This window comes from Pogoniulus pusillus, chromosome 30 (assembly GCF_015220805.1).
Source record: "Pogoniulus pusillus isolate bPogPus1 chromosome 30, bPogPus1.pri, whole genome shotgun sequence".
Lineage (NCBI taxonomy): Eukaryota > Metazoa > Chordata > Aves > Piciformes > Lybiidae > Pogoniulus > Pogoniulus pusillus.
The window spans coordinates 13201523-13229329 of NC_087293.1; the positions used below are offsets into that span (position 1 = coordinate 13201523).

Sequence of the window (27807 nt, forward strand, 5' to 3'; positions counted from 1 at the left end):
TCTCCCAGGCCCTGCCCCTGCAATCCCAAGGATGCCAGCAGGACCCTCCTGTCCCACCCTGCCACGAGTCCTTGCCAACTCTGTGTCAAGGCACAGGAGCTGCTCCGCTGAGAGCCTGGCAGTGCCCAGAGTGACACACTCACTGCTCCCTGGGAAAGGTGTGGGATCTCAAATCTATGTACTTAAGGCAAGAAGTGTGCATCTGCTGAGGCTCAGCATGGTGGGAACTCTCTGACACACACACAGGACTTGCTCTTCCACCAGAGGCACAGCCCTGAACCTGGGGCACTTCATTATGACCCTGAATCTCTTCCTGTTGGCAAAATCATTTCCTTAAAGAAAGCAAAATGACAGAGGAGCCTTCCCCCCACCCCCCCTCCATTACTGCAAATTCTGCTGGGAAACTTCACTTCGTACAGATCTCCTGATGTCCACCCAAGACCTCTCCAATCAGAGGGGGAAAAAAGTGCCTATGAAAATTCACGTGCAGGATTTCGATCAGGCACATTTCTCTGTGGAGATAGCCTCTTTTTTGCCAAGATAATGTCAGAAACTCTACACAAATCATCACAATTTACACTCTCCTCCTCTTTAGTAGGAGGCAGCCTCTGCCAAATCAAGGGCTAATATATCACATTATTTCTAGTAATCCAAGGGCTGCCTCCTGCCACCAGCTTTATGAAATACCTATGGCTTTGATTCATTGATTCCTGCCTCACCTTGTGGGTACAAAAGCTTTTCTCTTGTCTTGTACAGCCACCAGTTTAACACCTTCTGCACTGTGCAGCTTGGCCAACAGCAGCCCTCTGCTCTCCGAGCCAGCATTAACCCCTCCTGTGCCAACACAGGGCCACATGGACCGTGGGAAGCCTGCCAAGGATTTACTTCCCAGAAACAGCTTTTTCCTCTCCTTCCACAGGAGAGCACAGGCACAGGCACCACTGTCGTGGCCAATGCAGCCAGTTGTGTTTGAGGAAACTGCAGAAGTGAGTACAACTGGAGGGTGTTCTGTCACCACTGTCCCCTGCCACCACCCTACTGCACCCAGCATCTCTCTCTCCCTTGTAAGAGCGAGCAGACCTCAGCACAGAAACCCCTCCTGTTCTGGCCATGCAACATTGAGCCTGGCAGCAGCAGCTGTCACCAGATACTGGATTGCCTCCAAACCTTTTTTCCCCAGCTGCACATAGGCAGGCACTGGAGTTGCCTCCATGAACCCAAAGCAGCACACCAAACAAAAGCAACTTCCAGAGAGTCACACTGAAAGGCAAGAACCAAATGCAGGTGACCTGAGCACCCAAATACCCACTTTGGGCACCTCACAGAGCTGCCAAGGCCTGCAATGCTGGGCAGAGCACAAGCAGCAGTGGGCATGGACCTCAGCAGATTGCTTAGCAATCCCACTTCTGTGCAGCCACCAGTCCCATCTCCTGGGGAGAAGGCAGACAGCAGAAGGAACTTCAGTAACCCAGCAAGCAACTGTCTGGCCTTGGAGTGGAGAGTCGCAGCCAAAAGCATTTGGGAAGAGGGTTTAAGATTCTCTGACCTTTGCCAGCAGGGCCTGCAGAAGTGGTGCTCAGTGCTGTGAAGCAGAGCCTCCTGCAAGAATCAGCCAGGCCTTGTGATGGAGACAGCTTTAGTATTCCAGCTGTGCAGCTCAGCAGCACCCAGCAGATCGAATATGCATTGGTAAACAGAGCTTCTGGAAGCAGAGAAGTTATCAAGAGGAAAAGCAAATGCTTACAGCAAACAGTAAGCATGCTGGAGAGCACAACTGCAATACAAAGCACGTCCTGCTCCTTCTGACGCCAGCTCCAGGATGACTAATTCTGTGCGAGGATGCCAGTCACTGGAAGACCTCAGGCGCCCTTCTTCCACAACACTTAGAGCTGAAACAAAAGCAAGAGGCTGTCTCTGCCCTGCAGAACTGACGCCTGCAGAACCAGGTGCTCCTTTCTCCCCCCAACACACACGCAGCCAGACCCATCTCTGCCCACTTCACACCGACTCAGCACTCACCTTTGGTGCAAGCACTCACCAGTGCTCAGGAAGCTCCACTCGCCATCCTGTCACACCTGTGGGATGGGAACAGCCTTATCTGTGCCCCACATTCACAGCAGCAGCAGACTCGAGCCCCCTGTCCAGCCCTTCCCCAGACTGCTGCTTAATCCTTACGATTTCAGACTGAAAAGCCAGGGCCAGTGGGGAACAGCTGCTGAGGCACTTCTGCACCTTCTGCGAGCTCTGTGCACGGAGAAGGAGTTCTAAGAGAACATCAGGGAGATATATGAAGCACACAGGTGATATCTTGCAAGGAGGGGCAGGGCATCCAAATTCAATCAGGATGGAAAGCATCCTCAGGTGCTGGCAAGGACACACCCCTCCATCAGCTAAGCTCCCTGTGACTTGCTGCCAAAAGCCCACAACAGGCTTGCAATCAGCTTGAGCTTTGCCACTCCAGCTTCCCCTGGCCCTTGTGAGGACTTGGTCACACACAGTTATCAGAACAGGTTGCCTCAGCTGCTGCCAGAGCCAGCAAGAGCTGTTCCTTGTCCACATCTGGACTTCAGATGACCTCATGCCTGGGAAGATCCAAATCACACAGGTTTCTTGGCATCTAGTTGCCTGTGGACTCACCATGCCCGGGTGGTCCCTGGATGTGCTCACTACTTCCCAGCACATCTGATTCCACCTCCTGGGATGAAAGCATCTACTTGCAGGGCCCTACCAGCCCCAGACTCACTCTTTGGCAGCACAAGTGCCTGGGAGCCTACAAAGGGGGCATTTTGCATATCAATAACCGAGTGCATGACAATGCAAGCTGCAGGAAGAGAGAGGGAAAATCTGCTGGGGGATGTTCAGCTGTCACATCCAAGGGAGGCTCTGACCAAACCCTAGGGAGGTTGGAACCAAATCCTTCCCCTCCAGAACTCAGGTTGGCTCCATGCAGCCCTTCTGCCTAAAGGTGGCTTCCCCTTGGAGAGAAATGAGGGCTCCTAGGTGGGAGGAATGTGGAGAGGAGAGCCCCAGAGGGGCCCTTCCACTGAAGGACACACACCACCCCATCTTCCCCATTCCCAGTTCACCAGTGGCAGGGTACTGCCCTGTGCACACCCTTCATGCCCACCAGGAACCCCCTGCACCGTGCTGGATCCAGAGCTCAGCTTGCTGCTCCCCAGCTTTCCCTGTGCTCAGCCAGCTGAGGGCCAGCACCAGCACACCATGTGCTCCTCCGCCTTGCCAAGGCTGAAATGCTCACCAGCCCGATCCTCTTCCAGCCTTCCAACCCCTCTTCCTCCACAGATCAGGTTGCAACCTGGCAGCAGGGCTCCCACACTAGCAGGCCAAGAGCAGGCAGCATGCTCAGTATAGCTATATGCTCAGGAGAGAGGGCTAAAAATCCCTCAGCAGTTTCCTAGCCCCTCCAGCAGGACTCTCCTTGCTGTTGAGAACTTGAAGGAAGAGGAGTCAGGCCTGAGTCCAGCCATGAAGAACCTATTCTCTCACCTCCTGCCCTTTCAGCCAGAAATCTGTAAAAGCAAAGCCCTCTCTGCTCTTCCTAAAAGAGCTGTACCCCTCTAGCACCTTGCTGGCAGCTTTTTTTCCTTCTGCTTTCCTATCCAAATGCACTTTTCCCATCCACAGCCAAGCAGCACCCTGGAGAGCAGGGAAGGCTGCTCACACTGAGCCCCAAGTGAATCACAGAATCATAGAATCAACCAGGTTGGAAGAGACCTCCAAGCTCATCCAGTCCAACCTAGCACCCAGCCCTAGCCAATCAACCAGAACATGGCACTAAGTGCCCCAGCCAGGCATTGCTTGAACACCTCCAGGGATGGTGACTCCAGCACCTCCCTGGGCAGCTGGCAGAATGTGTTTAGGAAGCACTTTGTGCACTTACAGTCTTTATCCAGGGTACAAATTCAGACTCTCTTCTTTTTTGGAGGAGTTTTGTTGTTGATGATGTTGTTTGGTTTGAGGCTTTTGTTTCTTTGGTTTGGGTTTTTTGGGTTGCTTGGTTTGGGTTTTTTGTTTCTTTGGGTTGGGTTTTTTGGTTGGTTGAGTTTGGTTTTGATTGGGGTTTTTGTTTCTTCGGTTTGGGTTGGTTGGGTTTGGGTTTAGGTTTGGTTTTGTTTCTTTGGTTTGGGTTTTTTGGTTGGTTGGTTGGTGTTGGTTTTGGTTGGGTTTTTTGTTTCTTTGGTTTGTTTTTTTTACTTGGTTGGTTTGGGGCTGGGTAGGGGTTTTTATTCCACTGGTTTGGGGGTTTTGGTTGGTTTTGGTTTGGGGCTGGTGTTTTGTTTTGGGTTGGGGTTTTGTTCCTTTGATTTGGACTTTTTGGTTGGTTGGGTTGGGTTTGGGTTGGGTTTTTTGTTTCTTTGGTTTGTATTTTTTTGGTTGCTTGGTTGGTTTTGGTTTGGGTTGGGTATTTTGTTTCTTTGGCTTGGATTTTTTGGTTGGTTGGTTTTGTGTTGTGTTGTGGTTTTTGTTTCTTTGGTTTGGATTTTTTGGTTGCTTGGTTGGTTTTGGTTTGGGTTGGGTATTTTGTTTCTTTGGCTTGGATTTTTTGGTTGGTTGGTTTTGTGTTGTGTTGTGGTTTTTGTTTCTTTGGTTTGGATTTTTTGGCTGGTTTTGGTTTGGGTTGGGTGTTTTGTTTCTTTGGCTTGGATTTTTTGGTTGCTTGGTTGGTTTTGTGTTGTGTTGTGGTTTTTGTTTCTTTGGTTTGGATTTTTTGGTTGGTTTTGGTTTGGGTTGGGTATTTTGTTTCTTTGGCTTGGAGTTTTTGGTTGCTTGGTTGGTTTTGGTTTGATTTTGGTTTTCTTTGTTTTGTTGTGGATCAGAGGATTTTATTCTACAGAATAAAATGAAATCCAGGGCCAAAATTTTCTCTGGTATCTCATGTCCAGTAGAAAGGTTTCCCTCTGTTCATTATAATCTTCAGTGTAACTTCTGCTCTGCAGCTCCTTTAATCACATCAGATATGGGAACAGAAAAATGGCATTGTTCCTTGGCCACGAACAATGCCATCCGTGGAGCCATGAGAAAGCACAAGATGGGTATGAAAAAGGCAGGCTCTTGTCTCTCCATAATCTCTTCTACAAACTGACAAAAGAGGGTTTTGTATGGAGAAAATTGTCACATACAGAAACAAAACAAAAATAGAGCATGCGAGCTGGGACCACTTTTATCTGGAGAGGCACCACAGGGAGATATGCCAAATGTGATTCAGTTTAACAAGTTTAGCCCTTGAGAGACAAGAGCAGAGCCCCCGGTAAGAATGAGGAGGTTAGCTGGGAGGGTCAGGGGTGAGCGAGGCCTGGCACAGCCAGGGAGGGGAAGTGACCCTGAAGACTGCTGCTCCCCTTGTTACGGGGCGAGGAGCTCCAGCATGGGGCAAAGCCTGTGGAACAACAGCCCAGCCTGGGTGGGGATGAGGTGCTGAGGGCATGTGGCTGTTGGTGTGTTAGGTTAGCCTGTGCATGGGCTCGTTGGCAGTGCAGCAATTAATGTACATAATCAGACACCAAGGCTCTTGCTCTCCCATCCATAACAGGCAGCTAGCCATGATGAACTGCAGAACCCTTTGGGGAGACTCTGCCCCCACAGAGGCACCTGAGCAAACACCCCCAAGCTGCTAAGCAGCTGCGTGCAGAGCACCAGAGCCTTTGGTAAAATATCACACAGGCACTCACGCGTTTGGGACCAGCCCTCCTGCCCCCCCCCCAGGCTCTGCAGGTAGCTGAGACCCAGATCAATACAACTGCGAGACCCTCTGAATGAAATCAATGCAGCTGAACAAGCATCTAAGTCCTGGTGTCATCACATTATTTATTCCCCAAAGTCCCCATCCCACTTCAGAGGAAGCACTCAAGCACGCTCCCTGTGCTCTGCAGCATGTAAATAAACCAGAGGCTGAGGTTCTGCTTCCCAGCATCCGATGGGATAATGAACGGTCAGCACCAAGTGCCCTGCTGCCCACCACCAGTTTGGAACAAGCAGAGGGAATGGGGATGGGGGCTCTGGAGCTGTGCCCCAGTGAAGGTGAAGCCAGCCCCATTCTGCAAGCTCTCCTCACAGGTCCTGTCTCCCAGCTCCTTGCTGGGATGTCACTCCACTCACTGCCTCCCTTCAAGCCACTCTTAATTTATGAAGTGCTTTAAGAGATGCAGTCTGTGCCCCAGGAAAACAAGCTGCAGAAAAAAGCTCTGTGGCCCTGGTGGCCCCAAAGCATCATCCAAATGTCACATCCAGGCCCAACAGGCAGCAGTATGGAAGCAACCAGGGCTGTCCCCCACCACGCCTCCAAAGAATGGGTGGGATGGGCAGAACTGGAAAGGTCACACCTTCCTGTGTGGAAGCACTGCCTGCTCACCTGCCCCATCCCCAGTGCCTCCAGCTCAGAAACTGGAAGCCAGCTGGCAACAGGCTCAGCATTGAAGGGCAGTGAGGACCCACAGCTGCACCCCCACAGCAAAGGTGGCTGTTGGTGTCCAGGTGCATTGCCAGCAGGTTAAGGGAGGGTGAGGGATGAGTCCTTGACCAGCAGCTGCTGGCCACAGTGTGATGGGACAAGTGGGCACCCTCCACAGGCAACACTTCGGGGTGGAGAAGACTAAAGTGATGCAGGGGCTGTCCCCTATCTCTTGCACTGAGCACAGCTGCAGGAATGTGCCAGGGCAGAGGATTGCTCCTCCCTTTCCTACACTGTGCAGAAATTTGCCTGCAATTACACACACACAAGATACTTCTGTAATATTTGCTCATCTGCTTACAGCTGCAGGTTACAAAGCTGGCAACATATGGGTGGGCCACTCACCCAGTCTGGGAAAGATCAGCCCAACCAGAACAGGGGCAAAGCAAGCAGGATTGAAAAGCACAGCAGAACCAACCCCAGGAGAGATGCTAGCACTGCCCAGCCTCACAAATAAGTGTGTGTGGATGCTTCACTGACAGCACAGAAAGAGAAAGCCACTGGGAAAGAGAAGCCTTCTGAAAAATGAAGGGATGGGAAACTGTCATGGGAACAGAGGGAGGAGCAGGCCAGGAATAAACCCAGGCTAGAGAACAGCAGGAAGATTCTAGCAACCAGAATGAGAATGTTCCAGAACAAATGCCACTTTGGCCCCTTCTTTCCATGCAGGCTTTGTGTGGTTTGTCAGTGGAGGATACAAACCCAAAGCAGCACAGAGGGGACATGAGGGCCTAAGGACCCTCTAAACTTGTTCTTACCACACCTCTCTCTCTCCACCACCTCATCCTGCCCAACTTTTCAGCCCCATCTGCTTTCCTTTCTAGACCCCTGTGCTTCATAGAGTCACAGAGCTGCCTTGGTTGGAAAAGACTTTTAAGACCATTGGGTTCAACTATTAACTCAGCACTGCCAGGTCACCACTAAACCATTTCCCTCAGCACCACATCTACACAGCTCTTTCAGACCTCTCCCAGGATCCATTTCCTCTTCTTTTATTGCTTGTTCCATGCAAGAAGAAACTGACCCCACCTGGCTCAAACCTCCTTGCAGGAAGCTGTAGAGTGCCAGGGATGGGGACACGACATGCTCAGGAAGAGACTGGGACCAGGGACCAGCAATGAAATTAGGGGGGGAATCAGCATGAACCAGGGACATGGCCAGGATGTGCTCAGGCTGGGATGAACAGACTGTGCTCCACCAGTGGCAGGAGGCCCCAATAGTGCTAACCCCACCATGTGTGCCCAGACCCCATTGGCACAGCCTGGTTCCACTCAGCCTGGCCACTGCCCACTGTGCCACGATGAGCAGGCACTGTCAGTGACGCAGCCCATCACAGAGCTTGTCAGCAGACAGCTGGGTGCAGGGGGCAAGGTCCCCCCTGTCACCAGCAAGACCCCTCAGCACCCAGGCTGGGCCAGTGCCAGGGTATCAGTGCCAGGGTATCAGTGCCAGTACCAAGGCAAGCCACGTGTGAGTCCCTCACTGTCCCCAACACCAAGCACCACACCTTCATCTGACAAAGGAGAAGCCAGAGCATGGCTGGATGAAGGCTGTAGAGGAGAAAGAGAGCAGAGCCAGGGCCACTGGGAAACAGAATCCATCTGGGACAGGATAACCTGACCTCTGGAGAGTGTGGGGGGATGGCGAGGTGATGACAGAAGAGCCTAGAAGAGGCATTCAGCCTCACCATCTTCTGGTGGAGAAGTCCTCTCCCTCGGTTAGCACATTTACCCCTGGGCATCCACTGAATGCCACGTTTTGGGAAGATGGATAGGTCAGACAGAAACATCCATGGCTCCCCAGAGGGGAGATCACCCTGTAAATCTGTCTGTCTGGATGCACAGACTGTGTTCAGCACCAAAAAAAAAAAATACCCAAACCAATTCCCAAGTGTCTTAAATGAATATTGACTGATCCCGAGAGGCTGACAGACACTGCACGGGAGGAAGCCTGGGAGAGGCTTTTGCCAGCTTTTAGCAACAGAACTTCCCTAAATATCAGGAGACATTAAACAAAAAATCAATAAAAATTAAAAAGCTCCTCCTGGCTGCTAAGGTATTTGCAGAGCGGAGAGATGATGGCAGCCACTGCAGCACTGCCTGCGCTCAGCCGGGTGGGTTTTCATTACAGAGCCCTCCAGCATCTCATTACTGTCCATCACGAGGGCTCCAGCACCACGACCAGACTCATTTCAGCAGTGTGAGCCTCACTCTGTGCTCCCTAATGCAGCTGAATTAATGGGGGGAACATCTCGGGGAACATCCTCACCAAAGAGAGGAAAACAGTAACATCCTCTGACAGTTCTCGGGCAGCAAAGTGAAGATTCCCAAAGGGGGAGAGAAGTTCAAAGAATCTCAAGACCTGGTGGGGCAGGGCCCTCCTGAAAGACTGCTCCTGACATGCCTTCCTCTCTGCAAAAAGATCTCACAGCTTGAGCTTCGGGAGCAGGAGGAGCATTTCCACTCTGCAGACATGATTCCACATGAAAAGAAGACTGTGCAATGTCAAACTCTCAGCTCTGCAGTGAGAACAAAAGTAAGATGGTTAACAAATAAAACCCCACAAGTGTAAAACACAAACACGGGGACAAAATTGGAGTCACACGGCAGGTGTAAGAAAAGAGTCCTCTGTTAGCTGAGGGACAAACATTTACTGTCATTAAGAAAAGCATTCAAATTAGAGATGAAAGAGGCAGGCTGCTGTCGGTCTCTTACTCTCTACCTGCATTATGCTTTCCCAGTGCCATGGAGAGAACTCTGGGGGCTCAGGGCCACTGCATTAACCAAGCAAGAGCCAACTTTTAAAGTTGTTGTCTTTGCTCACTGGGCAGTTTCTCATAGAACAGGGAAAGAAATCATTAAGTGTGCAAGGGCAGAGTTTGGAGCCAGAGCTTCCAGCACCCAGCCCCCCAAGAAGGCCAGCAGGAAATGTCTTTGATCTCAATGGCTCTTGATGACAAGGGACATCAAATTCACACCTTACCACTTCACTGGTGGTGAGGACAGCAGGGCTGGAGCAGCAGGAGATTGCTCCACTGCATTTCTATGACATTTGTGGGACAGTCTGGCTCTGCCCAGTGTCCAGTTCTGGGAAACATCCCACTCCGATCCCTCTTTCTCCTGAAGGCCCTTTGCAGCTCAAGCAGTTCCTCTCTCCATACCTGTGTTGTCCTACCAACCAACACAAAGGGGGGAAACAGCTTTATTGTCCCTGGTTCTCCCAGCAGAGCCAAGGCCCATTGCAGTAACTCCCATGGCATTCATGGCTTTTGCAGGACCTAGTCACACAGCCCTTTCACCCTTGTGCAGTGAAGCAGAACCTTCCCACTGAATTCACCAGACTCCCAAGTGTTCTGCTCCTGGAAGGAACAAATCCCCACATCTGCAGGAGAAGAGCTGCTGCCTCTGGTTGCAGTCCATGGAGAATGGGATGAAGGACTGTGTTGTATCCCCCACTGCTGAGAAAAGAACCTGCAGGATCACAGCTCCTGAGAAGAGAGGACATCATGCAATTAAAATCTGGTCCAAGGATGAGGACCCCACTAGATTTCATCGATAACATCCTAAGTGTTACTCTTCCTGATGGAAGAAGCAGGCATTAAGATGCCAGTGCCAGGCAGGCAGCCTGTGGATACAGAACACGATGGCAGCAGTGCTGTGGCACAGGCAAGCCCCTGGGGGACTCAGTGCAGAACTTTGCACAGTTTCCTTGGACCAGCTGCAGCCTCCTCCTCTGAGCCTTGCACATTCCCCACATAGAAGTTTCCTCTACACTGTCTGCAACTACCTGAAGGGACATTGTGCAGATACTGCTGCTGGGCTCTTCTCACAGGGAAGTGGAGGCAGAACAAGGAGGAGTGGCCTCAAGCTGGGGCTGGGGAGGTTTAGATTGGACATTAGGGAAAAGTTTTTCAGGGAGAGAGTGGTCAGGGCCTGGAATGAGCTGCCCAGGGAGGTGGTGGAGTCACCCACCCTGGATGTGTTTCAGGGTGGTTTGGATGTGGTGCTTGGGGCTATGGTTTAAGGCGAATCTTGTAGAGTAAGGTTATAGGTTGGACTTGGTGATCCTGAGGGGATGTTTCCATCCTGGACGTTTCTCTGATTCAGAAACATTCAACCTGGATGTTTCTGTGATTCTTTGGAGGAGCTTCTTAGCAGCCCCACAATCCACCAGCTCACACTTGCAGGATGTGAGCCAGACTGCCTGCCAGCTCCCTTCTCTGCCGGTGGGATGTAAAGCAGAGCAGCCTCCACACGTGGTTGGGAGCACAGCGAATCTGCTCCAGGGGTGGCAGCTCTGGGGGTGCATTTCCATAGCTTGCATTTCCATAGTGTCACGCTGGCAAAGAAAGGCGAGCGCCGGGGGCAGACTGGCTCAGCAAGGTTGAGAAGAAGGCTCTTCTCCACCAGCCTTTCAGATACAGAGGTCGCAGGCTTGCAAGGGTCAGCAACCCCTCTTAATATTCACCAAAGCAGCAACAACAAAGGCAAGCTGGGGAAAGGGAAGCGTTCCTGTGGAGTCCCATCTTCACTCTGGACACCACTCTACAATGAAGTTATTTCAAACCGCCCATGAGTTAAGCTATGGCTTTCATCCCAATAGCAAAGTTCCTGCTGAGCTCTGCCTGCAAAGGCACATCAAGCAGAGACACTCCGATGACATCTAACCTCACCCTGCTCGCTGCAGCAGCCGCCTTTCTCAGCCAGGCTGGTCATTTAGATAGCACAAGAGAGTGTGTATCAAATGCAGAACATTTAATAAGACCAGCAGAAGGTCAACAGCTCTGCCTGAGCAGCACTTGAAAAGCTCCCATCTGATATAAATGTTATCTTGGACATCAGCAGTGCCTGGTAAATAAAAAGGCAAGTTCCACCTTCCGGAGCAAATTGCATGAACGATGCTCAGCTTTGATGCTGATGATTCCTAGGAGGCAGCTCTCTCTTATTTCCCCTTCATACACCTGGGCATTAACCAGAATGCCAAGGTCACTTATTGCTTTCTCATCCAAACAATCTGGATTCTGTCTCCCTGAAATCATTACCACGTTGTGACAGCAGCTGGGGAGCCCAAGGAGGGCACTTCCCAGTGCTGCTGAGCAGCTGCCAGGAGCACGCAGGTGATCCGAGCCTCGCAGCAGCCCAGCCACCACCCTGGGCAGCACAGTGGGATGCCAGGGCAAGCACAGCATCCAACCACTCCAAGCACTTTCAGGTTTGTTGCTTTTGTGATGTGCAAAGCTCTTCCAGGTGCTGACAGCAAGTAACACCTGTGCTGTAACAACAGGGTGTTGAGCAGACTGCAGAGGGTTTGCACCCGGGAGTATTCCCTTCCCAAACCATGTCCCTCTAGAACCAGAGGTGTGCCTGTCCCTAGAACAGGTCACCCAGCAGTTTTCTTCCCTGAGTTTCCATCACACATCAATCACTGCAGAGAGGGACCTGGCCAGCCCTCCACAGCCCCAGCCCACGCCAGATCAGACAGAGAGTGTGGGCAGCCCCCACACCCTCTGCTCAGCATGCCTCATGTCACCTACTGTGGGCTCTGCACTAGCAGCAAGGGCTGGTCATCAGCAAGAGCTTTGTACCACTCCGGTGCCTTGCTGAGGCAGGCAGAGCTGAGAGAGCACACGAGGAGTTAAGTTTTCCCTCACAAAATGTGTAAAGATGTGGTCTGCACACTTGGTGAGCTGCAACATTTGTGGGCCAAAGCATTTTGCTGCATACTTCTGAAATTATTTGTCAGAAAAGAACGTCAATGACATAGAAAATGAGTTGCAGATGTAACCTTTTCAAGCATCAATAATAACTTAAGACATTTGAAACTAAATCTTAACTCACCAGTGACTACATCACACAGGGCAGTTTCTGAGGAGAGGGTGAGCAGATCAGATGCAGAGCTGTAACAGATCCCAGCGACGGTGCCCTGCCCCCTCCTCCTGCTCTCCCACTTAGCAAAGAACAATTCCATTCTGGCATTTGCCAGAGCTGCTTCCCTTCCTGGGACCTTTCCTCCTGGTTCTCAGGCTGCTCCTGGACCCAACAGGCACGCTAGGGTGGGAAAACAGGCTTCTAGACCAGGTCCAGCAGCCAAGGCCCACAATGTGCTGAAATTAGGATGGCCAGAGTGCTTCCTCTGAGGACCGACACCAACAGTCTTTGCGAGCACCACCGGGCCTTTAACACAGCCTCATTCACACACACCCCTCTCTGCCACAGCAGGCAGGCTGCACTCCAGGCTCCCCGGGCCACGCAAGTCCTGCTTTCTCAGGCACGGGAAAGGTGAGGACCCCCACCAGAACGCAGGGATGTGCACAGCATGTGCAGAGATGCATCCCTCCAGAGCACAGAGCTGTGCACACAGCAGCAGCAGCAGTGCTGCATACAGCAAAGGACGTTCAGCTCCGTGTGCCGGCGGCATGGGCACATCTGCAGGCAGGAGCTCTCCTGCTGGCTCCAGGTGCGATGGAACCATCACTGCTCGTGGTCTCCCAGCACGGTCAGATAGCCAGCACGGCCACCACACTGGCGTTTCTGCCATGAATATCAGCACTGCATCCTCAGAGGCACATGCTTAAGGAATTTAACCACTTTAATACAATGGGCTCAAATTGCCAAGGAATGTTTGTGCATCAGTGTGAAATCAGAAATTCGGGGAGGGGGTGCTTCAGCTGTCAAAGGCCAGCATCAGGGGGCTGACAGAGCAGACAGTGGGAAGCTGGCTTGCATTTGATACGCATCAGCCCATCAAACACAAACAGCCTTTCAAGTGCTAAAGGCCGAGCCAGCCCCGCTCAGGCTGCAGCGGCCCCGCGGGGTCCGACCCGTGCTGGACCCAGGCAGCTCCCCCGGCCTGATCCTTCCACATAAATCACAGCAAAAGGGATACTTCTTAACAGCTCAAATTGAGATGAAACACCTCCATTGTCAGGCCAGCGGCTACCCGTGCCGTCCCCCTGGCCGTCTGCTACTCTCGAGAGGAGGCTGCAGGATGCCCTGCCTGGGGATGTGCTGGCCACTGGGCACGTGTGGATGGATCAGCGAGCCAGGGAGCAGCGTCCAGGCTGACCTCCCACCCAGTCAGGCCAACAACTGGGCCAGTTACCATCAGTTAATGCCTGGACAGCAACAGACTCCTCAGGGTGGAGAGCAACAACCTTACAGGAGGCCTACCCAGAACTGACATCCTGCTGGGGTGAGCAGACATCAGTCAAGCATAAGCATCATCATCATCTCCATGGACATCACTCCTGCAGCCGGTGCCCGTTCAGCTTGGCAGGGCTCAACTGGGAAGCAGTGAGCATGCTCCTACTGCATCTCTGCTGCAGGGGAGCCACTGCCTGAAAGAGATGAACTTAAATTATTCCAGGGAGGAAGAAAAACCCACCAGACCTTGCCTTCAGATTAATCCCCAGCCCTTCACCCAGAAAAGCCTCTTCCTGCAGCCCCCTCTGCTGAGCCTGTGCCAGCACCTGAGCCCTAGCCCTCGGGCACTGACTGCCCTTGGGGCTTTCCCAGGGCTCCACAGCCCTCTGCAGCAGAGGGGATAAATAATGGGATAAATAACAGATCCCCAACACGTGAAAGACAGGGTTTGCTTACAAAGCAAGCCCCCAAATAATGAGGGGAGGAAAAGGAAGGGGGGAACACGCTTGAGTGCCCCTCACAACCACCTCCAGCATGGCACAGTGTGGCTCAGCCGAGCAGGGTGCACAGCAAATAATACCCATTCTGCTGTGCTCCCCGCCCCGGCACCGAGACCCCTCGCACCAGGGAATGCAGGGGAACAGATGGATTTTCCATGGGAAGGATCTGTGACTGCTCCTTCCAGTCAGAGGCGTCAGCCCCGCAGAGCCATGTGTGCAAAGCATTAAACCCGCTCCTCGTCCGGGACGGCTGCACCAGGGCTGGGATATCCCAAAGGAAATGCCCTCTGCCTGGCACAGGGTGAGCAGGCAGCGGTTCAAGGGGCCACAGCTGGGGCTCATCGTTTCCATGTACCCAAACAACCAGGATTTTCCTCTTCCAGGTGCTTCTTGTCAGCGAGGTGGAGGATGGTAAACTGTTCAATGGGAGGAGACGGCAGGGATCGCCACAGAGTGGGTGGCTGCAGCAGGGCTCAGCAGCGTGGGCCATGATGCAGTGTTGGGCTTGCGAGGCTGAGACATCCGAGGGGTTGTTCTTACCTGGCATCAGCCACCAGGGCTATTCGAGGCTGAAAGCTGTGCGAGGAATATCTGAGCCAAGGGACCAGCCACTAACAAGGGAGAGCAGCAGGGTTGCACCTCACCTCAGCAGCAGCAGGGAACCTTGAGGGTCTGTGGGCTGAAATAGTTTGATTTAATTACAAACACAAGACACCTGTCTCTGCCTTCATTAGCTTGGAAATTGAAACAGCTTAAAGCAGCCTGGAGAGCAGCCCCTGCTGCATTTGCTCCTGGTGCTGCTGGGAACGAAGGCCACGTGTGGGTGTCTGATGGCTGAAGCCATCACTTGCTTTCGCTGCTGTCACCGCAGAGCTGCAGCAGGCAAGGGGCACAGCACATAGCCTGAGGCTCTGCCAGGCACACGCAGAGCACTGGCACTGCTGTGACCCAAACCCAGCCTTGCTGTGACATGTGGGAGCCCAGGTCCCCCCAGACCAAAATGCTCATCCCCTGGGAGCTGGCAGGACATGCAAGTGGCCATCACTCACAGGAGTGCACACAGAGCACTGCTGGTTCTGTGGGCAGGATGCTGGGATCCCACATGGGATACCTGGTCCTGTTCCCAAAGGACAGGATTTGCTTGGTCAGGGCATGAACTGCTCTGTGAAAGGCCTGTAGTGTACCACAGGGCACATCACCTCCTGGGGACTACCAGGCAGCCTGAGACAGCATTATGGCAGGCAGGGAGAAGGAACCCGAGACAAACTCATGGTTTTTCTGGGTTTCATCCCAAAACACATTTCCTTGAGCTGAGTGACATTCTGAGCAGCTTGGCACATGGAGACTTGGGAGCACAAGCCACAGAATTCAGACCATTTCAAGATGTAAATGTTCTAATAAACAAACAAACCAGAAGACCTTTCTAGTGTGAGAGGGAGGCAATTTCAGGGCCATATTCCCAGAAAAGCCAAGTATTTCCTGAGCAGGCTTTCCATTCAGACAGAAGAACAAACCAGGTTCCACAGCCTACAGCAGCCAGTGGTGTAACTTGCCCTGTGGACATCGTGCAGGAGTCTCTCCAACCTTTCTCTTCATCCCAGCATGGTGCAGAGCACGATGCAGCTGCTGCCACATCAGCCAGAGACTCCTGGGGCGCCTTTGGGGCACAGAGGATGCAGAGAAGGGTTGGCCTGCATGCAGGGACACACTGCTGCTGTGGCAGCCCTGGCATGGGTCATCTCAGGAGTCCCACCTGCGTTCTCACCTCCTGGCATCCCACACACCACAGCCACAACGGGCATGTCCAGGGCCGTACTCCTGCCATACTGTAGGGGTGCCTATTTACTTGGGAATCATATGTTTTCTGCCCAGGTCTTCACTGTATTCAGAACAGTTACTTAGCTTCAATAAGCCCCTTGTTAAAGCCTTTTCCCTTCTGTAATCTCATCAAACTAACCAAAAGGAGTTTGTTCTGAAATAGAGTCCCATTTTGTACCCGGGCTCCCTATGGGCAATCTCCCCATGCGCGCTTGGCCCCTCCGCCACAAAAGGGCTCTGCTTGTCCTGGTGCTCACAAAACACTGCGTCTGTTTGGGTTAGTCAGCAGGGGGTTAATGAAAAGCCCGGCCCTGGGGACTCCCACCTTATCTGCAATCATGAATTTATTGAAGAATGTGTTAATGTGCTGGATTTTATTCATCAGGGGTCAGGGCTTTTCAAATTCTTCCTCCCAGCTCCCTCTCTCTCCATCCCTCCCCAGCAAGCTCACAATGCTGTTTAAACAAAGGACTCCCAACACAAAGAGCAAATTTACACAGTAAAGTTTTCTTGCGAGCCCAGAGCAGAGTCTGGAAGAATTCCAGCTTTATAAAGAGAAAATGGGGGGGGGGGGGGAGAGAAAGAGAGAAAGGGGGAAGGGAGAGAGGGGCATTTTGCAGAGGATAAAAGGAAATTGAGAAAAGTTCCCACCTCCTGAAGCTCAGCGCTGAATATTCTCCACCAGTTAACCCTGATCGCTACAAACCCTGGAGGATGTTTCAGCAGGACCTGAGCCCTCCTTAACAACAAACCTGGAGAAGGAGGATTAAATCAGTGCCTTAACACCTAATTCGGGGTAGCGTTTCCCTAACTTCTTTGTGCACTAATAACATCTGTGCCCTAAGAGGGCACAGAAAACCTTAACCAGGCTGTTTGCTCTGTGCCACTTTTTCAGGTGGTGACACAAGCAAGACAGAACAGGAGTAACAAGGAGAAGCAATGCCTTGTTGGTGGCTCCATGTCCAAGGCCAGGGGAGAACGTGATGGAATCCCTGCTCCCACCTTCTGCATCCCACTCATGCACCACCTCAGGCCATTGGTTCCTGCCAGGAGCTCCCCTAGACTCTGCCAAGGCACAACCCCCCCACTGCCTGCTCGCTGTAGAAGAAAAGCAGTGGGATTCCCACCACCAGCTGTACACTCAGCAGGCTCTTCTCCTCCTCCATCACTTCAAACACTGTCCCCACCGACAGCTGGGGATAAAAGGTTGTTTGGTTGGCTGTTTTTGTTGGTTTGTTGGCTGGTTTGGGTTTGTTTTTTAACCTAGAAAGCTGAGATCCCCCCTACTGCTCTGTCAATTTTAGTTGTGCTGGTCAGAGCTCTGGGATTTGGAGAACAGGGAGCAACCCTGCACTAATTAACCAAAGATGACCTAAATGATTTTCTTCAGGTCCTGTCACCTCCACTTGCTGCACTATCATTAATAAGCTTGGGTAGCATTTCGGGGTGTAGAGTTCAGAGCAGACAACCCTTTCTTTTCCCACCTTTGCAGCAGGCACAGCCTTACTGAGTTCACCTAAGCAACAAGGTCTCAGAGATTTTACAAGCAAAATAAATGTGGAGTTATTGGCTATAAAGCTAAAACTGCCAGGGAGGCTACAAACTGGTCCCCAGGCAGGGGAGTAAAGGCATCATGCAACTGGAGACTTGTGGAAATAATTAATACAAAAAGAAACCCATCCTAATTCCATTTCCTAACAAGCTTCTCAGCCAAAAGGATGTCAGTGACCCAAATCCTCATTCCTGTGTTTATTTACTTTGGTTTGCAGGGAGAGCAATGCTTTCTGTCAGCAGCAGCCTCTCACAGCTGGCACAGACCTGGGCAAAGAGGGGCTTAGGTGACCCTGGAGTCACACACAGTGACAGCTGCTGCACTTCTGCCCAGCTTTTGCTCTGCCCTGGCTTGGACAGGCCTGCTCCTGCCACAGCCCAGAGGCTGGGTGGGAGGCTCCACACGTCCAACATCTCCTGGCTAAACCCACCCCAGAGACGTGCCCAGGGCTCTGCCGCGTAACAGCTGCCCTACTGCAAAGCACAGACACTGGCAGTGCCAGAGCTGAGCTGCCACACAGCCACTTGTGTTCCTGGCTCTTGGCATTGCAGGAGCCACAGAGGAGCTGGGCAGATCTCAGCACACAGGATCCAGCTGCGCAGTGATGGATCCCTGGCTGCTGAACACACAATGCACAGCTCCTCCGTGACAGGAATGCCAAAGCCTGGTGCAGAAAACAACTCAAAGGACATAATTAAATCAGTTAAATGGCTTGGGAAAAGAGACACGGCCACAGTCAGCTCTCAGCTCTCAGCACAGGCTCAGGGCACAGGGACACACGATTAGGAGAGCAGGAACTATAAAAGCTTTCTGACCAACTCCTTCCTCTTCTTCAGTTAATAAACCATAATCCTGCTAACGTGGATACAGAAACAAACCTCTGAGAGCAGAGCACTGGGACCAAGGAGTGCCTGGGGCAAGCAAGCACTATGCCAGCATCACCAGAGGCCACCAGTGTTACCAGATGACAAGCAAAGCCAGCACAAAGAGGAGGAACCCAAAGATGAGTTTATTTTCATCAGTTCACACGATGCACAGCGAACAGCAAGCTCCTGCTGGTGTCTCGGATCCAGGAGCTGGGAGAGCAGCATCACTGGGGCAGGAGGGGCAGCTCCAGCTGCTGCCAGCAGCAGAGGAGACTTGGCACTGGAGCAGCTCTGGCTGTGGAGAACAGACCACCTTGTGAACCCAAGGGTTAATGCAGCTTACGGCTGGTTCTGCTGCAGCAGCTCACACAGTGAAGTGAGCAGTGCTGCTTACAGTGGTGCTGGGAAGGGCTGCTCAGCCACAGCCATGCTGCAGAAAGGTCCATCCCACCCAGACAAGCTCCAGAGCCACCAGTGACAAGAGGAGAAAGAGAAATGCTGCAACAGAGAGGAGGACACAGCAAAGCAGGTGGGACAGCCTCAAGAACTCCCAGACAGTGCTTGGGCAACATGACTGAGAGTGGAGCTGCACCGAACATCTCAGAGACTCAGCAGCCGAGAAGGTCCCAATGATCATAACTTATGTGGCCACCACCATCATGCTGCAAACGACTCTGAGAAGAGAGGTTGGGAGCCACCAGTGGGGATGAGGAACACCAGAAGCTCCCTGATGTCAGACTGGTTGCTGGACAAGGAGAGGGAGCAGGTCTCTCATCTTCTGTGGGTTTTCCCTAGCAGAAAAGGAACTGCACAGCAGCCAGGAACACGGGTTACAGGGGTTATGTTTCTCTCTCAGGATCAAAAAGAAGCCCAGACTTAAACAAACACCAACAAAAAAGTAACTGCAATAATCTCAACAGGTTTGAACTGAAAGCTGGGGGAAACCATGCAGGCTACTCACAACTGCATGGGGCAAAGAGCAGCCAGCGTAGATCCACCTCTCAGAAGGCTGCGTGGGGAAAGGAAGGAAGCAAGTGACTTGTGGAAGCAAGAATTACAAAGTATCTAACAGATAATTGCCACGTTTAACAACACAGAACGTTTCAAATCAAGCCAGCTTTGGCAGCCGCAGTTGCTCAGTCTCTGCCTGTCACCGCTCCACCCTGCCAACAGCGAGGGCAGCTCGCACCCCTGGCAGAGCACCACTGCTCACCCCATGCTGGCCCCCTGCGAACATCCAAGGCAGCCTCTGAAAAACCGAGCGAAGCTTCTCCCTCCACAGACTGGAAATGGCTCTAAATCCAACCTCATTCGCTCTTCCCTTTGCGCTCTACAGTGTTAGCAGCCCATGGAGAGGGAGAGAGGGAGGAATGGGTGGGTGGGATGCAGCCTCCTGGCGCTCTGTGGTACCTGTGAGGTACCAGATGCCAGCCTAGCAGCCAGACCACGGTGGGGCAAACACAGTTCGGTGCTGTGTAGGGATGTAGGGCTCACCCCAGTACACTGCACCCAACACTCAGGGCTCTGCTCAGCTTTCTGAACCCCAGCCCTGATGAGAGTGGGCAGCCAAAGACAGGGCACCACTTCTGTGTCCTGCCTAGGATGGAAGACACGGGAGGTTTACCCTTCAGGTCAGAAACACATCTGAACGTTGTCTGGGATATTGTGCTGCTTTTGCCTTTTGTTTCCCTTCTCCCCCCTCCCTCTGGAGAACACCATCTGACATTTCTCCTGAAGGATTCCTTGGAAAGCTCACAGGAATGTGAAGGGATTACAAGTCTGCAAGTTGACTAATAGAGATAAAGAGATTTTTAAGAATCCTGGTAAGAGCTCTTGCTTGTTTACTTTTTACTCACAGAAATATTGCCAGAAGTGCCGTGGAAGATCCAACATCTGGCTCACAACAAGGCCAAAAGGAACCTACTCTTGCAGCAGAGACCCTCCAAACCCAGGGAGGAGCCTCCTCAGAATCCAGCTGCTGCTCCCAGGGAGGTTTGTTCTCACTAAGCCCTGTTCACTGCAGATGGGGCAGCTCAGAGCCCCTCTGGGATTTGTTGTTTGATGTATCACAGGAGAAATGACTACAGCTAACACGTTTCTGATCACTCTGGTTAGTTCCAACCTTTTCCATCCCAGCATCCATCACCATCTGACCCAAAGGGTGAGAGGCTGAATCTGGCTCTAAGGCTGCCCAGGCAGAGACATCAGTAAAGCCCAGGACAGCCCAGAGCAAACAGCAACCCCAGACTGCCACCCAGCTCTGCTACAGCAGGTACCCATCACCAGGCCCAGGCTTCAACCTGGACATGAAGAGGTCATTTCACTTCACCGTGGGGGGAGGATAAAAAGGACCTAGTGCAAAAATGACCAAGCATGGCATGAAATGTACAATAGCCACCATTAACATCATATTTATTGTTATTTAGTTGCTCAGTAAAACATATACAGATATGTACAATATGCATGAATACAGAAGACTGCACTTTACATATTTAAAAAAGAAGAAGAGAAAGAGGAACACTCAATTTCATGAGCTGTTGTCACAGTCTTCCAACCAAGCATTGAAGAAATGAATTTAACAAGAATGCAAAAAAAAAAAATAAAAGGAAATAAAAGGAAAAATAAAAACAAAACAAAACAAAAACAACAACAAAAAAAACCCAACCCAACAAAACCAAAAGGAGAAGGAAGGTTACAGGATTGCCTAACACACAGCAGGGGCAAGGTCTTGTATTTTACATGTGCAATAACGTTCTCAGTTGGCGATGCAGCACGGATTTACCAGTGTTCTCAGGTGGCTTTTTTTTCTTTTGTTGTTGTTGGGTTTCATTTTTGCTCTTCCATGAACCAAATTCAGTACAAAGAAATCACATCCTTTTGCTTAAGGCTGTTTTTAAAGCTGTAATGTTCTCGGAGAGTGATAGAGTTTGGAACTGCTGGAAATCGCAGCCCGCAGTTCCATCGGCTGGAATCTGCGAGCGGATGGACACAAAACCACTGTTTTAATAGAGGACTTCTAAGACAAAATTAGACTATTTCCCTCATTAGCCTTGAGCAAGAAAGGAGAAACAAATCTATAGAAATGGGCTATGCTCTCACACACCATCCAGCCAATGGCCAGGAACCCAGCGGAGAAAACCTTACACTGCAGCGTAATAAAAATCATCAAAATGGACCAGGTTTGTTTGTCTGTCACTCCCCACACAGTGCCCACCACTGCCAGGTCGCTGCCCTGCACCCTCCTGCTCCTCACCAAAGGGGTGAAGGTTCTGCCTCACCCTCAGTGAGTGGAAGCCCAACACCGGTCCCCTCTTTGGGAAGGGCAGGTGGCCTCTGAGCATCCCCACAGACATTCAGTGTCCAGGTGATGTTCATTCTCTTCTGCCTGTGCCACACAACAAATCCTTACTGATGTGATGAGAGTCACCACAACCAAACCAAGGGTAAACTCCCTCACTGCTGCTCTGACAGCTGAGCTGGAATGGCAGAGGACCAGGGAAATGGGATCCAGAGCCAGTTGCCAGGAGCAGGTGATAAATAAGGCCTGTTCTCTCCTTGCTTTGGCAAAGGGAGATTTTGCCACTCCTCCCAATTTAAATGCAAGAAGTTTTGCTCTGCTTGTTTATGTGCTTAACTTCAAGGATAATGCCTTAACGAATACCAAAGGAGATGGGGAGCAGGGGCAGGAGACATCCAGGCTCCACAAACCTGGCACCTGGGGCCAGGCAAGGCAGAAGTCTCCACAATATGGGGAAGCCACATTGGAGCTGTTGCCCACAACACGAAGATTGTGCATATCTTAATGGCACATTAACCACAGGTCTTTGACTTCTTGGTTCAATATCCCTCTCTAGAAGCCCAGCAGGACGAGCAGCTGCAAGCTGACGTTATTCTAGCTCTGCGCAAGTCACCTGGGGACACATAGCTCATAAAATGTCACCCTGTTGCACTGGCTTATCCTCTGAAGTCAGCCAGCACTGAGCTGTGCAGCTCAGCAACACAGGCTGTGGGCAGCAGCCAGACCTCAGGGACTGCTCAGCCCTGCCACCAATGTGCCTTTGACCCAGATCGGGCTGACACTCTTTGTGCCTCAATTTCCCTCTCCACAAGAGTGCAACTTAGTTCCTGCACTACAAACTTTTACCTACAGCTTCCAGGACTACTTCAGCTGGAGTATTGTGTTGGGCATAAATCACTTCATGCTGGGCTGTGCTGGTGCTTTATGTCTGTTAAAAGAAGACAGAAATCGGTGCATTCAGTGCCGAAGAGTGGAGAAAACAAGCACAGTGCAATCACTGCAGGCCACACACACTCCGTGGCAAAGCTCTAGCTCTGCCAGTACCAAACACAGCAGGTCACGAGCATGACAAGGTACTTGTCCTGCTCAGCCCACGTACCACTCCTGTCCTGGTCTTTGGCCAAAAGCTCAGGTTGGTCCTGGCTCTGCTGAGTTGCCCCATGCAGAGCTTCCTTTGCCCAGTTATGATGTCACTTGAAGCAGGCAGGACCAAACGGATAGGAGGTGAGCAAAAGAACTCTGTGTGACCGTGTTCCTCAGCAAAACTACACGGACAAAAAGGCCCAGAAGACAGACAACCATTGTTTCAAAATAACTAGAAGTCCCCTTCTCCCACTGCCTTGTGGTCTGGCAGCGACAGCCATGCTGCAGCAGAAGTGTAGCAGCTCCTGCACACGTCCCTTGCCTTCAGAACAGCTTGTCCTGCCCTCCTCCTGTCATAGATCTAAACCCGAAAGGATGCCACTGGGCTTGAAGAAATTGCTTCCACTTTGTATTTTTATGAGCAAGTGAAAAGTCCCAAGTGAATGAGAACAACTCCAGAAGAGCAACACAAAGCGCAGAGAGCAAACCAGGAAAAAAGGGTGGGTGATAGCAACTGACTCACCACATTTCTACTTGAAGGAGGATTTCTCTTTAAAAGAGATCTGAAATGGCTCATGCAGCACTCACTGAAAGGTCTCTTCCCGGTAGCACAGGGTGTGCATCCCTGACCTCAGGAAGCCTGAAAAACCTGTTCTTGTGAATGCAGCAGGAAAAACTCAAAACAAAGAAGCAAACCATGGGGCTGACTGCAGCACAGGAATGCCACCAGACCATGAACTCTTCCTAAATGTTCAGCTGCAAGCACTGAAACACCGTATCATATGTCCAGGCATGTGCTTGCTGGGGTTTCTCCAGGGCCCGCCCAGACACAGTGGGAGCTGAGGATGAGACTCATCCTGCACAGACCCCTCTCAGCTCAGCCCATGAGTGCTCTGCTGGACAGGATTTAAACACATACTTGGGTGCACTGGGACTTTAGAAGTCACAGGGAAAGAGGCATCCTCCAGAGTGGGGGCTGGCACCACTGTTCTGGTATCCAGCTGGGGACAGTGATGTTTTACTGCAGGGACAGGGAGGACCTTGAGCTTTTGGCTGCACACACACTGCCAGAAGGTACAACACATCCCACCCTCTCCTTCCAAACAGGTGTAAGCAGCTCCACAGCCAACTGCTCCAGGATAAGCAAAAATCCTTATCGTCCTGGCAGCTCCAACTTCAATGAAAAGTAAAATGTTACTGAGAACCAGGGTCCAAAACCACCCAAATCTATCCAAAGTCACTGACCAGACCCATGAGAGGAATTCAATCCATGCACGGTTAATAAGAGCACATTCAGCTAACATTTCCAAACACCAAGAGTCTCTCTGAAGCCACCTCTGACAGAATGAGGGGTCCAGACCACCCCATGCCACTGGCATTTTAGGCAGAACTTCCTCACCATTGGTGTCTAGAGAGAACATTGCTTCAAAATAATTTAAGGGCCCAGCACAACCATCAAAGATAAAATACAAAGCAGTCTTCAAACTCCATCCCCTGAGGAGGGAGGCGTTTTGTGAACTCCTGACAGCAGCAGTAAATAACCCTAGAGAGGCCAGCCTTTATTTCCCAGCTAAATCCTACATCTCCAGCCACGATGCTAAGCTGCAGGGAGCAGCGGGAAGGGAGCTGCCCCGAGCTGGTGGGACGGCTCAGAGGACACACAATAATGGACAGCCCAACACAAAACCACGGCAGCGCCGGAGCCTTGCCTCAGCCCTGCCTCGAGCTGGTCTGCTTCCAACTTTCTTCTCAAATGAGCATTATCTATCAGGAGCAGGAAAGTCTGGTTTTCCTTTCATTGTGTGCATCCAGAAACACTGTTCCTCAATGCGTGGCAAAAACGGGGCCTCGGATGAGAGTGGGGGGAGGAAGTGGGGGTGGGAGGAGTGTCTAATGTGGGGTCTCCCTGCCCTGGCAAACTGGGAAATGCTGAGCCAGGACGTACAGCCTTCCTTGTCCCACTCTACTTGGGCTGTCCCAGATCACTGCCACCATACCAGGAGTGCCGTGGCAGGGGTCAGGGTGCCCCAGGATCCAAGTGTGGAATGATGAGCTCTGTTTCTGCTCAACAGTGTCTTCATTCAGCTAAAAATGCTGCCTGGCAGGGCTGCAGTGAGGGTGGCCACAGGTGGAGACAGACCCAGACCCAGCCACATCCTGAAACAGCATACACCACGGTTGCCCTTGGTGGGGGTTTCCTCCATCAGTGCTGTAGGAGCATCGCCAAGACCAGGAGGCTGGAACCACACTGGAAAGCATCCCCTGCTCCTTCTCACTAGCAGAGAGAGAGAGCCTGGGTGTTTGGTACAGGAGATAATGACTCTTAATTATTTAGTAAACTTCCTGTTAGACTTACTTAGACAAACTTCCCTGGCTGTCCCTGAACTAGCCCACAGCTGAGCTCCTCTGGGCTCAGGATAGAACTGGGACCAGGGTTCCCACCTCATGGGGACAGGCAGAGAGCAAACAAAGCTGAAGGCAACCAGCAACAGAACCCGGTTTTCTGAGGGAAGGGCAGGTTCCTTGCCTGACAATCCAGCAGAGCATTAACTGTTTGGTTTGTGTGCGACTGGCAGGAGCTGGGTGCCAAGACAACACAGGATATGACGATGAACCATTTCACTTTAACCGGCGTTTATTCCTCAACTGCTGTTCTTCAGGACCACCATGGCAATAAGCACTGACCAAAGCAAAATTAAACAAAACAAAACAAAAAGGAAAAACAAAGCAAATGAGGAAGAGGAGGAGAAGGAGGATCTTTGTCTTATTATGACATACGTGACTTGGACATACGCTGAGATGAAAAAGGAAAAGGCCTCATCTAGTAATGTATGCCAAGGTTACAGAATAATGGGAAAAAAGTGGTCTAGCAGGAAAATCTTAAGCAAAAGTGTGCTAACTGCAGAAGGGTTAACACTGGTAACATACTGTGGCAGAAGATTAAAAAAAACTTGAGGTTTACTTTAAATTAACCCTTTCCAGTCCATATGCCACTAAGCAGGTACCAACCTAGAAAAATAGTCCACCTAGCAGTAGCGGCCCTTTGAAATTAAAAAGAGAGAAAAAAATAATTTCTTTTGTTCAAGTCAGGGCAGCCACAAAAGTCCCAAATCTGTTGGAGATGTCCGAGTGCAGGGACCTCCACGTCGGCACGGCAGTCCGGCCCTTCGCCTCGCCCACGTCGTCCGTGCAGTGGACCGAGAGGCACTGCAGGTGGCTGCCCGTCTGCGCCGCCGCCGCCGAGGTCTTGCTCGGGGGAAGGTCGTGGGCTGCAAGGGTTCACAGAGAGAATGTTAGCAGAGCCACCCTGCCACCCCACCCCGTCACCTCACCGTGCCACGCCGCCCTGGTCGCCTCGCACACGGGAGCAAGTGCGGCCCCGTGTCTCTGCGCCCACGTCCCGGCTCCTGCACCCACCACACCCCCGCCGCGTCCATCGCTGGCACAGCTCCCTCTTTCCAACCCACAGCCAGGCCCCTCCAGATGGTTTCAGACTGTGTCAGAAAACCACCAAAAATCCTTTCTCTCAAAGGCATCTGTTTGACAGTAAACCAGCAACATGTTTTAACACTGGGAGTGTGCACATGGCCATAGGGTGAGGAGTCGAGAGCACAAGTACTCTGAGGAGCAGCTGAGGGACCTGGGGTTGTTCAGCCTGGAGAAAGAGGCTGAGAGGGGGACCTCATTGCTCTCTACAACTTCCTGAAAGGAGACTGGAACCAGATGGCAGTTGGTCTCTTCTCCCAAGGAACAAGCAATAGGACAAGAGAAAGCAGCCTCAAGTTGCCCCAGGGGAGGTTTAGGTTGGACAGGAGAAACAAATTTCTTCCCCAAAAGGGATGTCAAGGCCTGGCCCAGGCTGCCCAGGGCAACAGTGGAGTCCCCATCGCTGGAAGGGCTTCAAAGCTGTGGAGATGTGCTGCTCAGGGCCATGGGTTAACAGTTAGACTCAATGATCTCAAAGGTCTCTTCCAACCAGAACCACTCTGTGATTCCATGACTTACTCTGTGTCCTGGATCACAGCACCATCAGGAGTTTTCACACCCTGTGCACCTTCCACTATTTGCAATCAGTGCTGAAATTCCCCCAAGCATGAAGTTGTCTCTGAACCCCCTGTGTCCTCCCATGTTCTCCAGGTCATTCCCACTGCCCATCTCTCACAGACACAAGCCTTCTCGGTCACCTCTTTTAGTGGAGCACCATGATAATATTTTTCTTACACTTTCTTCCTTTAAGCCTTTCTATGACCTTTGGTTACTGTTACTTTCTGTTCATCACAGAAATTCAATACTTTAACTAAAACATCCTAAGCAATGTCCCAGGCCTTTTACCTCTGGATTTTGCGGTTAATATGAAGAGCAGCTAAAATTGTTCCTCCCCAAGGAATCTACCACAGACTCACAGCAAATGTGAATGCTAAACCTCCTTAAGCCCCTTTCTCACATCATCTTTCTCCTGCTCCACACAGCCCAGAAGCACAGGTTTACCACACACCATGGCACAAGTTGTGTTGGCCTCAAGCAACCACTGCACCCGACACAAAACAGGAACTGAAAAGCTCCTTACACACCCACAGTGATGATTAAAAATTATCTTAACATGCTCTGAAAGTCCCTGTTTTAAACTGGAAAGTGTCTTTAACACTTGGTTAGAGGATGGCAGAGATGCTCATGTCCCAGCCAGGACAGTGACACCACACAGATGCCAATGAAAGGTGGGGACACAGCACTGCACACCGCAGTAGGAGGACAGGACTGCGGTGCTGCCAGCCCAGCCTGGTGCTGCTTACAGCAACCATCTGCAGAACCCAGAGCGAGCTCTGCTGTGCTCCTTGGCCTGGCACCGTCATGCTCCAAGGCTGCCTTTCTGTGGGAGGCTCTCCCTTGCTGCTCGAATGGAGAATCCAGCTCCGCCAGGTCAAAGACACACATGTTCCCTCAATGCTTAAGTGGATCACATTCCCCCACTGCTTGTGCTGGGAGTTTTGGGTCACTTTTGATAAATAAGTAGCCCTGAGGAGCAGGCTTCACCACAGAGCAGAGCTCACCAGCCTGCCTTTCCTCCAGCACTGGGAGTTT

At 51.6% G+C, this 27807-nt stretch overlaps 1 protein-coding gene and 2 long non-coding RNA genes across 9 annotated transcripts in view; all 3 read right to left on the minus strand.

Moving 5' to 3' along the window:
- The window catches only part of LOC135188612 (uncharacterized), a 43938-nt gene extending 41675 nt beyond the window's left edge, over positions 1 to 2263 (minus strand). For 5 of the 7 annotated variants that reach the window (XR_010307759.1, XR_010307763.1, XR_010307757.1 and 2 more), the window contains exon 1: positions 2020 to 2254. This is a non-coding gene — a long non-coding RNA (uncharacterized LOC135188612). Of the gene's footprint in view, positions 1 to 1744; positions 1890 to 2019 lie in introns of all 7 variants that reach the window. The other 2 variants (XR_010307758.1, XR_010307760.1) reach the window with 2 other exon arrangements.
- A 6816-nt stretch (positions 2264 to 9079) lies between these two features.
- Positions 9080 to 14781, minus strand: LOC135188878 (uncharacterized). The gene is made up of 3 exons (XR_010307878.1): positions 14652 to 14781; positions 13639 to 13805; positions 9080 to 9956 (listed from the first exon to the last, which is right to left on the minus strand). It is a non-coding gene; the product is annotated as an uncharacterized LOC135188878 (long non-coding RNA).
- Positions 14782 to 20726: 5945 nt separating this feature from the next.
- The window catches only part of MN1 (MN1 proto-oncogene, transcriptional regulator), a 39609-nt gene continuing 32528 nt past the window's right edge, over positions 20727 to 27807 (minus strand). Inside the window, exon 2 of the mRNA XM_064168141.1 lies at positions 20727 to 25997. Within this exon, the coding sequence (XP_064024211.1) occupies positions 25810 to 25997 (188 nt within the window). The 3' untranslated portion in view covers positions 20727 to 25809. The remainder of the gene's footprint in view (positions 25998 to 27807) is intronic.